Below are 12,737 nucleotides of genomic sequence, written 5' to 3'. Positions count from 1 at the left end.
ATTGTTACATTCTAAGACAACCTGAAATCAAACTCACTTTAGACTTTTGCTATTAAAGTGTAGTTTACACACAAGGAAGTGCTCACATGTGGGATACCCTTGGACACACTCATCAGACCACACTACAGAGCACATTAGCACCTGAGAGGCCTCCCCTGATCCAGCTCTCAGTAATGCCCGCATTAGAGAGAAGCACTGTTCTGACCTGCAGCATCACACACTGGTTTGAGTGCTTCTGAGTTTAATACAATTTAAACTATAAATAGACATGCCTGCATGCTGTTGTGTCTGGTTCTGTTACTTAGCATCATATCTGAGTTCCGGCTGCCTCACCGAGGATGGTAATTTGGCTTTATTCCTGGCTGTTTTCTGTACGTAGAGTACAGTTTTTATCTGTTTTACATTTGATGCGTATAGTGATTATTTCCACTTTAGGGCTATTGAGAAGAAGGCTGTTATGGATATTTTTATGTATATACCTTTTGGTGGATATAAACACTCATTTTTGTTGAATGTATAAAGTTAGACATGCTATTTCTGGTTGCTCCTTATTAGCACATAACAGTTCTTGCTTATATAACAATTTTTGGTTATACACACATGAAGATAGATAGATAGATAGATAGATAGACAGATAGATATTGATGAGAAATAAGAAAGGCAATATCACAATCTAGGTTTATAAATTATATCAAAATGTGGCAGGGCATTTATGTGCACTAGCTCCTTTTCTAATGTAATGATAATACATCCAATGTTATAATAGCAAAATACATCAGACATTAATGTTTGGGAAGAGAAAATACTTGTAAGAAGTTGGCTAGGAGTGAATTTTACTTCCTTTAAAATATCATTTAACTAAAATTATTGAACTAATTTATATATTTAAATAGAGCTTACAGAATACTTGAAAATCCTTCCTGTATCTTTCAAATACTGTATTAGATTTCTATTTGTTTCTTTTTAGTACAATGAAAACATTGATAAGAAAAAGAAATGTAATGCTGTGTATTTCTCTACTGAGATTCCTCAATTCTGTTGTAATTCCCAAGTGTTCTGATGAATCTCAGATTTTTATCAGCAACTTTGCTAAGCCATCCCGGAGACTCCTCTGGGTGGTTAATTGTTCTATAATCAAGTTGTCCTTAAAAAACAAATCAAACAAACAATGAAAAAACACATTTATTACTTCTGTTGGTGGGTTTTTGAAAAGTAGATTGAAAACGAAGCAGTGTCACAGTCTATGTCTGGTTGGTCCTTTAATTTAGATTTCCCCTTATTTTTGCAGATACTTAAAGCTTCAAAAAGACTGCCCCTACTACCACAAGAGGACCAGCCTAACCATACGCTCCAAACGATGGCTGTGCTAGATCTTGTGATGTAATTACTGAGCAGATCAAGATCTTTGGGAATGAACACTAAAGATGTTTTAAATGAATTATAGTCCACTGGCGTTTTAGTGTATTTCTTTTTAGAAACAAAAATTTCGTGTAACATTACATTCCTGCATGTCCTTTTTTGATAGCATTAGTGGATCCATTGGATTTCTTCTCTTTATGACATAATTTTTTAGTCTTACCTGCATTTATGTATTGTTTTTCAGACAGTAGTTAATTAATTATTATATTGATGATGTAGCAGCAATTGTCTTGGCAGGGTTTTAATATATTACTAGTAAATAATACTATGTTGGACTGACTTGTGTAAACTGTGTTAAACGTAATTTAACTACCAGTAAGAGTGCTTTGCTTCAGCACTCTTAAAATTACTAATAAAGGTCATTAGCTGTGAAGGTTTCAGTTGTATATATCTGCACTGATATTCTTATCAAAAAAACTAAGTCAGCTTTTACTATTCAGGTTAAAACTTAAATTTTGAGATTTTTGTAGCCTTTAGCTGGTTAATTAGAAAAATTTGATATTCCAGTGGAAGTATCAAATTATCATTAATTTATTTTCAAAATGAGACAGAAAAACTAATATTCCTTGTTAGGACATAACAAAAAAGAATGACCTGTGCTACATTTTAGTATCTTGGATTGATCATATAATAGGTGTAGTCCATTCAGTATATATTCAAATTTTAGAAAAATCTATATGAGTTACTGGTGCATAGCTTAACAATTGTTAGGTTCTGCCTTTGGCTAATTAAGTAATACCCTCACAGCTCTTGAGACTGCACAGTGCTCTCTCTGGATAAAGTCAGTAACGCCTCTCATTGGGTTGAGGAAGGATGTGTGAAAAATGCCCACGGAGCCCAGTGCCTGCTGCTATTTCACAGGGGATGAGCCTTTCCCTTTCTACACTGAAGATTTTCTTCTGTTTTTAATGTGGCTTATTTCTGGCTCAGAAATAGTTGCTGTGATGAAAATATTCCTTTGTTAGGAAAGAAGATAGCTTCAGCATCATTTTGAAGGAACTATGAGCTATTTTTAAAAAAAGCCATCAAGAAATGGTTTTGTCTATGTTTCAGGGGTAACTTTTAATTAGTTAACTTTGTTTTAAAATAAGATGATTTTTTTCTGCTTTTAGGGTAAAATCAAAGAGCTTATATATGTTGTTGTCATTCTGGATCAATGTAGTTAAGTACTGCATGTTGACTCAATGTGTAGTAAACCTGAGAAAATAAGTTAGTAAGCAAAGCAATAATTTTCTAAAGCTGTGATATGGGTGGTATGGAGTTGATGCTCAAACTATCATAAAGCTCTTCCTGTTGTGAAGTACAGAACTCTACTTTTTATAAAGCCATATTTTTTTTAGGGAAATTTAAGAGTGACATGGAACTGATGAATGACTAAGTTTTACTGGATTTTTTGTATAAAATCACCTGTAGAACTCTGGAAACTGAGGACTCATTATACTGTGATCAACCTCCAATACTTTTCAATTCCAAATATCTGAATTAATTAACCTTGCTTTACAAATATGTGCCAAGTTGGATGATAGCAGTGGATTTTCTAAAAATAATGTAAATGTTTTTCTTTTAATGTTGTTGGAGTGCAATAAAATGCAGAAGAATTCTTCTCTATCTTGTCATTTTTTTCAAGCTTGTTTAATTCTGTTATATAATGAAGTCAATTCATTTTATGCTTTCTAGTATTTTAGAAGATTGTAGCATTCTGGTGAATAAAACCTAAGGGAATACCTTCAGCCCATCTTACCCATATTCCTAACAGATCATGTTTATTTAAGATTTTACTATTAGGCTACATTGCTGGAGGTGGGAGCAGGATCTAAATGAAATAGCCATTGCATTGCTCCTTGGAGGGTTTTGCCCTAGATCTAGAAGTTTCGCTTATTTCCTGGTGACCACCCTCTGCTCTTACATTTCAAATCCCTGGTGACCTCATCATGACTGAAGGGACAGGCAGAAAAGGGTATGAGAGGTACTCTTTCTTCTCTCCCATTTCCAGTCTTCATTTGCTGGCATGAAAAGGAGAATGAAACAAGTGAGGAAGAAGCACCTGGGGTTTTAGACAGGGTTTTTTTCACCTCCAATATATTTATTACTCCTCAAATAAAGACTTTATGGGTGGGCCAAAGTCTTTTTTTTTTAATTCAGTTGATTGGATTCAATCCAATTGATTGGATGCACCTACTCTGCCGAGTAGTTTACACCTGGTAAGGAATTGAATTTTCTCAGTAGATCAGTGTTCTCTCTGCTAGCAGATGAGTAAGCTTAGTGACAGGATGGCAGAGACACCAGCCGACCTGTGATTATGCATACACCATGTTCCAGTGTGAGCACTCTGGCAACAGGGAGAAGGGAAGACAATTTGGAGGGAGGCCAAAGAGAAAGGAGGCCAGCTGGGAGACTACAAATAACAGTTCATGAAACTAACTAACTGGTGATGGCTGGAATGACAGAGCTCAGAAAGTGCTAGCAGAGAGACAGGTAAGGAAACAAAAATACGGCTTTAAGATGGGTCATTGTGGGCTCTCAGGGAGGAAGCAGAATACCAACCTGGGACTTGCAGATAAACAGATGCCTCTATGAGGAGGCCTTCGGAAGGGTAAATATGCCTGGGTTGAAATTATCTTGGAGCACATCTCAGGGTCCAACAAGAACTGTTAAGTGGGCAGATTTGCACAGTAACCAGAATGTAATAGATCACAAGCTATCTGAATCCAGAAAAGTGACTTTTTTCAATGGTTGCATGACTGTTTTTAAGAGATTAAAAGCCTGATCTTTTTTTTTTTTTTAAAGGAAAGAGTTCATTGGGGGAAACCCAACAGACTGGAGGGAAGGGGCGGAGAAGGAAAAGAGGGAGAAGGAGAGCATTAGAGAGAGAGAGAGAGAGGTCAGGAGAGGAAGAAAGAGAGACACACATGTTCAGGAACAGTTCCTTTTAAAAATTTCGACAGGGGGCAGGCAGTGATTAGGAGCAGTGAATCCCATTAGGATACGGCTAGGGCTGACACCGGTGGTTGAGCCATGTGGCCACCTGGCTTCCAGCAATGGCGGCGGGAGCTAGAGCCTAGGATGGTGTCAGAATGTAGATAGCATCATAGATAACACTGCCCCATTTTACTAACATTCCCACCTTTTGTTTTTCATAAAGCAGGAGTTGTATGGGATTACATTAGTCCCAAAAGTCCAGGAGGAGTAGAGGGACAATGATCTGTCTTTAGAGCTACTTCCTGCTGATGTGGGGTGCCGGGGTACTCTTCGCTGGCATAGGGTGAATGTCTGAAGCCGCTGTCTCCCGGGTGGGGAGCTGAATATATCCCTGTAGCAGCATTTGGTTGACCACCTGGTTGCTGAAGGCGAGCCTGATCTTTTTACCAAGATTTTCCTTTCTCTAATCATGTTGAAAGAGGAAAAGAGAGTGATGGTAAAACAAAGAATGTAAGATCTTTCTTTTTGGATGTGAATATTGAAACTCTTAAGTCTGAGTTACAGGTTAGCTTGCAGTTTTGTAATTTTCAGGAGTGAATTGAACATGTAGCTTCCTTTACTTAATAACTGTCCACTGTTGGGATTTACAAAGTGTGATTGAAGTAGTATTGTTGTGGAGCATGGCCTCTGAAACTGCACTGTTTTGTTCTTTAACTGTGGATTACTTGCCTCTCCATACCTTGGTTTCCTTATCTGTGAAATTCTACCTCCTATGGTTAGCCAAAGTATTTGGGGCAGTGCTTAGTATATACTAAGTGCTCAAAAAGTCATTTTCTCCTTTACTACAATGAGGTGCACATGAGGTTTCCCTGAGGCCATAGTACCAAAGAGAAAGTAAAATAACATTTACTTGTTAACTCTGCAGGATGCTGGTGAGGTAAACACATCTCATTGAAAACACCTTTACCTAAGCTAAACACCAAAGAGGCTAAAATACCATCCTGTGTTTTTCTCCATATCCAAACATAAGTCTCAGCTCACTTGTTGATGTGAAGTGAGGGACAGAAGGGAACAAAAGAAATAAATGAGGGTTTTGGCCCGGAGGCCTAGCGTGGTGTGGAAGAGGCATTGTTAGGTCAGGCTGCTCACCTCTAGGTGCTACATGGGAGGAGGAGGAAAGTTGGCATTGCTTGTCAAGTTCCTGGGAAGAAGTGGATTCAGAGGACATGGGGAGACCTGCCAGGGCCCCATGACTTTGGGATCAGCACCTTCCACTTCTATTTGGAATGTAACCCATTTAAGCTACTCCTCCATCCTTATTTCACCCCCAAGGATGTGAAGTTGTATGGAGAACCCTAAACTCCCCTTTATAACCAGCATCCAGCTGCTCCATCTAATCAGGATAGAAATTTGCACTGTCACGTTAGCCATGGGAAATGGCTGGAGGATATGGAGGGCTGCAGGCTTTCTGCAGGTGCTGCTAACCACATTACAAAGAGACTCCTTGGGATTGAGATTGTTGATGCTTTTCTTCACTGTTGCATCCCTAAAGAGGGCCATGCAGACATTGGGTATTCAGTTAATATTCACTGAGTTCAGCTATCTAACTATGATGAGGTACAGCTAGTAAAATCAGAAATTAGAGAATGTTCAACAGAGATCTGAAAGACCTTTTATTTAATATCTTGCATGCTTCTTGCAGCACTACCCTGGAGTTAGATAGACTCAATTTTATCAAATCTACTGTTTGCAAGTCAAGCCCTGCCCATGTGTGTCCCTTCATTGCTCTTTCATGAAAGGCTGCAGTAGTACAGTGAAAAGAAGAACATAATGCTTCGGAATCATGTAAACTGCTGGCCATGATGGCTTAGGGAACTCTGCAATTTTTCAGCCTCAACTTCTTCCCTTGCATGAAGAGAGACCTTCCCCACAGGGTGTCAGGATTCAAGGGAATCCCCAAGCAACAGGTTTAGCAATAAGCTTGGTGCCCTAGACTTCAAGTTAGTTGCTTTTTCTTCCTCTTGTCTTGGGTCTCAGAGGAGCAAAACATATGGCCTATAAAATGCCCTACCCTGTATCAAAGCCTGCATCAAAGCCTCCCCAGTTTCTTTTTCACCTGCCTGGATATGAATGAACGTGAGAAATTCAGGGCCAAAAAATTGAGTGATCTGTGTCAACCAGCCCTTGACCACATCCACATTCTACAATCCACTGTGGGAAAAGGGCAGTGTATGATTTTCTGTTGGTCTCCGAACTCTGACTCATCCCTGTAGCACCACATATGCAAGCACACATGTTTCTAGAACTGTAGACATACTAATGAGTACCCACTGCGACTGTACACTGGTCTACATTTAAAATCAGCTACAAGGTAAACTACATTAAACAATAGGCCTGATGTGTGCTTACAAGTGTAGAAATAAGTCTATAAACACCTGGTTAGGTCTTTTGCCATTTTCCGTGTATGTGTGTGCTGCTGGGATTCTTTAGCCAGTTTAGGTCCTTGGATGTCACTGTGCTTGGTAGCCCCATTTGTGTGAGAAACACTGTGTTAATGTGAGGCTGACACCCATGGCTCAGTTTCATATTACACTTCTAAGCGAGTGAGTGTATGGTGCACACCTGGGTTTCAGCTAAGGCTTCTCTCAGTGGATGAATTGCATGCATGCATGTGTGTGTGTGTGTGTGTGTGTGAGAGAGAGAGAGAGAGAGTCCTTAGAGCAGTGAGACTAACAATCTCAGTAGTGTGACATCTACATTCCTTTAAAACACCTGCAGCTATTATAGAGGAAGTCATGGTTTTATGAGACAATAAAATAGTGAACATCAATGGCTGCTTCCCCTCTCCAGTTTGCCTTTGTGCTCCTAGAGAGAGTGGCTTAGAGTTGGTAGACACTACACTCAGCCTTTCTTATAGGCAAGGAACATAGCTTGCTGCCTGATATCTGCCCAGTGATTTTTATGAGGAATTCAAATGAGCCTAAATCTTGATATCTTATAATGTATTCCATGTATAAAGACTTGAAGATTTAGGAAAATTGAGTTGTGTGCTCAAAAATATTTGAGTTATTGGAACTCATTTAAATGTAGTCCTATGTTTGGAGATATTTAATGATGACTTGCATAGTACTTATTTTCTTTTGTCTTTAATTTTCAGAAACAAGTAGAAAAACAGATGATCCACAACCAAAAGAAACAGGTAAGATTACCAAATAGTCTTTAATATACATTTAGGGAAAGTTGTCAAACCATCCAAAATAACATGGTAGTGCCATTTTATATAATTTGTTAGAGGAAATTACCACTGCGGTTCTTATTTCAATTACATTATCTATAAGTATTTAATAGGAGTCTACATGAACGCTAAGAGCTAAGGCCTGGCCAGAGGTGGCCTAGCTTCTAATCTTACTTTTGCCATTTATTACATGTATCCTTGGTAGAATTATTTAACCTTGGGGGCTCAGTATCCTCTTCTGTAGTATGGGAATAATAAGAGTACCAATTTGACAGGATTGTGTTTCCAAACAGTAACTAAATGAAAGTATGTGTAAAGTACTTAAAGCAATTTCCACCACAGGGGAAGCCTTGGGAAATATTAAATATTATGTCTTGTTAAAATGTTGACAGGTGTGCCTGTTACAGGATTCCAACCATTATTACAACATGACATCAGTTTTCAAGGATCTGAGTTGTTGGAAAGAAAGATACACAGTTGTAGCCATATTGAAAGAATTATCTATGTTTTCCAAAAGTGCATTACAGAGGCATTGTAATAAATTTAATAATCCAATAATATTTTGGCTCAACTCTCACAGAGAGCTCTAAGCTTACTTAAAGCAAGGAACACTTTTTCAACATTAAAAATTATATAAATGATCAAAGAATAGTGGTTACATTTTCAATATAATTTTATTTGAAGATTAAACTTTATTTCAGTTTCAGGAGTGCTTTTAATTTGTAGTAATGAAAGCAGCATCTGTACTTGAGAGGTTGTAGTTTATACATGAAGCAAGTGTTATGCAGAGTATAATTAATGCTCAGTGAGCATGGGCATTTCTGGCATCAGACTGTCATTTCACAGCCTGAAGTTAAGTACCAGGTATCCAGTTCACATGGTGTTATTTTATGACTAGGGTTTTTTATTTATTTATTTATTTGTTCATTTATTTAAAAGACCAAGTGATAGAGATCTTCTCTCTCCTAATTCACTCCCCAAGTGGCCACAATACATGGGTATACCAGGCCAAAACCAACTCCATCCAGGTCTCCCTGCATATCAACAAAGAGCTGGATGGGAAGTGGAGTAATTGGGACTTAACCCAGCACTCTGATATGGCATGTGGGCATCCCAAGGGATGGCTTCACTCACTATGATGTAACACCTGCCTCACTGGTTGATTTTAGTTTTTTTAAAAGTAATTATAAGGATATAGTTTAACAAGTCAAAGCTTTATAATGAAAATCAGCAATCCTCTGTCCTATTATGCCCTATGAATCCTACTCCCCAACGTTCTTCTAGCTCTTTCTTTCTAGTACTTACCTTGCATTTCTGCTTAATTCTGCAGGTTTTTTTTTTTTTTCCTGAATATTGGAAAGTGTTGACTGGTTTTGTTTTATAGACAGCTTAGATTAGTTGACCATCATATTCACACAAGCTCCGAATCCCCCTCCATGTTATGATGTAACTATAATGGATAGTGCCAAGGGGGAAGAAATAAAGCAGGATGGAGCTCTGCTTATCAGCAGGTGTTAATAGGGTTGAGCATTTCCTGGACTCTGGAAACTCCCTTGGCTTGGCTTGCTGGTTACCACGTTTACTCTCAACTGTTTGTTCTTCTTGAGCTCTTTTTATTGGGGGTGGGGGCTATGGGATTTAAAAAGAAATTAATTGTTTGAGAGGTAGAGAAAGAGAGACAGAGTGTTTCTATTAACTGACTCACTCCCCAACTACCTACAGTTACCACGGATAGGCTGGGACAAAGCCAGGAATCAGGAATGCAATCCAGGTTCCCCACATGAATGGCAGAGACCCAATTACTTGAGCCCTCATCTCTGACCTCCAGCCTCTGAATTGACTTGGAGCTGGAGTCAGCCCTCTCTTTAGAATCCAGTATCTGCTGGGATAGGAACCAGGATGCAGAAACCAGAAATCTGTGGATGCCCAAGTCCCTTGGATAAATAGGGGTGGGCATTTGGTGCATTGGTTGAAATGCTGTTTGGGATGCCTGCATCCTATATCATAGTGGTGGTTCCACTCCAGATTCCAACTTCCTGCCAGTGTACATCCTGGGAGGCAGCAGGTGATGGCTCTAGTACTTGGTTCCCTGACACCCACATGGAAGACCTGGATTAAGTTCATGCCTCCCAGCTTTGGCCTGGCTCAGCCCTGGCAGCAAGCACTTGGGGAGTAAAACAGTGATAAGAAATTTCTCTCAAGGCCGGCGCCGCGGCTCACTAGGCTAATCCTCCACCTTGCGGCGCCAGCACACCGGGTTCTAGTCCAGGTCGGGGCGCCGGATTCTGTCCCAGTTGCCCCTCTTCCAGGCCAGCTCTCTGCTGTGGCCAGGGAGTGCAGTGGAGGATGGCCCAAGTGCTTGGGCCCTGCACCCCATGGGAAACCAGGAGAAGTACCTGGCTCCTGCCTTCGGATCAGCGCGGTGCGCTGGCCGCGGCGGCCATTGGAGGGTGAACCAACGGCAAAGGAAGACCGTTCTCTCTGTCTCTCTCTCTCTCACTGTCCACTCTGCCTGTCAAAAAAAAAAAAAAAAAAAAAAAAGAAAAAGAAATGTCTCTCTCTCTCTGTCTCTCTCTCTCAAATAAATAAAAATTTTACAAGGAAATAAAATGGTATATATATTGAACATACCTAAGTTCCTCCTCCCCTATATTTGGAGCAATCTCTATATTACTTGAAGTATCTAATGCAATGTGAATGCTATGTAAATAGTTTTTATATTGTATTTTTAGGAATAATAACAAAAAGTTCTATACACATCCAGTATAGTTTTTGATTTTATGTTTTTAATCCTTAGTTAGTTGTATGTGAGGATGCGGAACTTGCAGGTGTAAAAGGCCAACTGTACTTGCTTCCATCCACCCTGACCCACCAGCACAGGTCCTAGCCACCACCGACTGTTGCCTGGAGATTTCCAGTAGCCTCCTAAATGCTCTTCCTGCCCCTACCTTCCTTTCTCTGCCATCTTTCTCAGTACCATGGTCACAGTGACCCTTTTCAGATCTAGGTCATCATATTGCTGAGATAGATGCTCCATCATCTGTAGATCTTCCTCAGAGTAAATGCAAAGGCCTTTGCAGAGCTTAACAAGGCCTCACACCATCTGCCCTCCCTTCTCCCAGTTTCCTCTCCACTTTCATGTCCTGTGACTCTCTTTTCTCTGCTCTTTTGACTCTGCTATGCTTGCTTCCAAGCCAAGCACACACAGGAGTCAGGGCCTTTGCGCTGGCTACTTCCACCAGGCCCAGTGTTTTTCCCCTGGGTATATCACCAGGACTTGCTCCTTTAGTCTCTGCTTAACTACTGCCCTCTCCCGGGGGTTCTCTTGGCCCTGATCTTATTTGAGATTGCAGCACCCTTATACTCCATGTCCTGTTTCCTTGCTTCATTTTCTCCATTGCAGTATCACCATGTGATATATTTAATGGCTTACTTCTTTAGTCTTTTTGGTCTGAGTCTCCCGCTGGAATGAAGGGAGGCATATGTTTGTTTTGCTCACTACTGTACCCCCTGGGCTTTAATTAATAAGAGAATTAACATCAAAAGAGATCAAAGGCTCTATAAAACCCACACTGGAGGGATAATAACCACAGCTCTGATGGAACTCCAAGGATGGGAATCTGTGGGAGACCCAAAATATGAGAGTGATCTGGGACAAAGAGACTGCTACTGTCCTCCTAAGAAACCCAAGCAATGCCATGGTCTGTTCTGTGGCTAAAAGTGTCTAACTCAGCAGACACTTGGAGTCATCATTCCCATTCTATTTGGAGCACAGAATTAACAAAGAAAATCTTTATATGAAAACCAGTTTACCTCCAATTTTTTTCTTACAGAAATGAGGGTATTTGTCCTTATGCCTCGCCGAGTGCATGTCATAGCACAAGGATATATTGAAAGCAGTATCTGTGAATCGTAACTGCAGTCTGCTACCTTTGTTAATACCTGAATTTCAGTCTACTTGTATTATTATCCAAATATCTGGACTTTAGGTTGCTTGATTAAAAATTATTTCTTTGGCCGGTGCTGTGGCTCAATAGGCTAACCTTGTGGTGCCGACACACCAGGTTCTAGTCCTGGTCGGGGCGCCACTGTCCACTCTGCCTGTCAAAAAAAAAAAAAATTATTTCTTTGACTTGGGATCTAATATAGGTGTGCCAATTTTAAAAATTTTTATAGGACTTGTAAAAAAGCCACATTTATTATCATAGCCAATTATAAAATTAAGGGTATTCTCAGCCCCAAAGAAAAACACACATAATATAAGAATAAAGGATGGTGCTTCAACTTGAATAAGTAAAGCTTTATGAAGAAAATCACTGCTATGATCTACGTCACTCAATTCACCTTGGAACCCTCTCTGTGCCAGCATGAGGTTCCAAAACAGAGAGGCCAAGTCCACTCAAGTCTTACTTTCAGAAACCCGGATTCCAGAAAGTAACAGAAAACAGAAGAAAACCAAATGCTCTTTCTCTTTTGTTCATGGTTTCCTATCAAGCATTGCTTAGGAAAGTAAGCGCTTTTAAGAAAAATCCTAGTTTTCTTAACAGTCTCCGATATGCACCCTCCTCCCTGTGTGTCTTCAAGAGTTGAATTCTAGGTCAGGTTCAGACCAACACTACAAATCGCCACATCCCCATCACAATAACATTGAGTTATATACAGTTGGAAAAACTCAAATTTCAGTGACTTAAAAAGGCAAGAGTTTACTTCTTACTTACTAATCAAGGGCCAGTTTAGTGGGTCAAGAGGGAACCAGCTCTTCTCTTGCCGTTCTGCTATGCTTCGTCCTCATATTCCTTTACAACTTCTATAGCCTTTTAGCTCCATCCATGTAACAGAATAGGGGATTGGAGAAAAGGTGGGTTTCTCAGAAGAACTACATGGAACTGAGAGAATTTTGTTAACGCTAAAATTCAGGGTTCTGGTTTAAGGAAGAAGAGAATGTTGAATATTGAGAGAAAATGGTAATTAGCAGACTTGGACAGGCAGTATTTTACTCCTTTTGTTACTAGATGTGTTCAACTACCATATTTAAGGAACATAGCTACCATTCAATGCTGCAAAGCTTTATATATATATATTATATATTATATATAATATATATTAGAGAAGGAGGCATAAATTTTTAAATAACCATCAGCTTCCCATTATTCATAAAAATGCA

The 12,737-nt window shown here is 39.6% G+C and overlaps 1 protein-coding gene across 27 annotated transcripts in view; it reads left to right on the top strand.

Annotated features, from left to right (window-relative positions):
* Positions 1 to 12,737, top strand: part of ASPH (aspartate beta-hydroxylase) — a 240,199-nt gene that overhangs the window by 100,689 nt on the left and 126,773 nt on the right. For 26 of the 27 annotated variants that reach the window (XR_016235683.1, XR_011389110.2, XM_089335288.1 and 23 more), the window contains one exon: positions 7,496 to 7,537. Coding sequence is in view for 25 of the 27 variants with exons in the window: in XM_089335288.1 (XP_089191414.1) it covers positions 7,496 to 7,537 (42 nt within the window). In the remaining 2 variants the exon portion in view is untranslated. Of the gene's footprint in view, positions 1 to 3,753; positions 3,895 to 7,495; positions 7,538 to 12,737 lie in introns of those variants that run through there. The other variant, XM_089335305.1, reaches the window with a different exon arrangement.

Source organism: Oryctolagus cuniculus, chromosome 6 (assembly GCF_051225735.1).
Source record: "Oryctolagus cuniculus isolate XC-2025 breed Fujian yellow rabbit chromosome 6, ASM5122573v1, whole genome shotgun sequence".
Lineage (NCBI taxonomy): Eukaryota > Metazoa > Chordata > Mammalia > Lagomorpha > Leporidae > Oryctolagus > Oryctolagus cuniculus.
The sequence above is the reverse complement of the archived record's forward strand: the minus strand, read 5'-3'. Positions and strand labels throughout refer to the sequence as shown.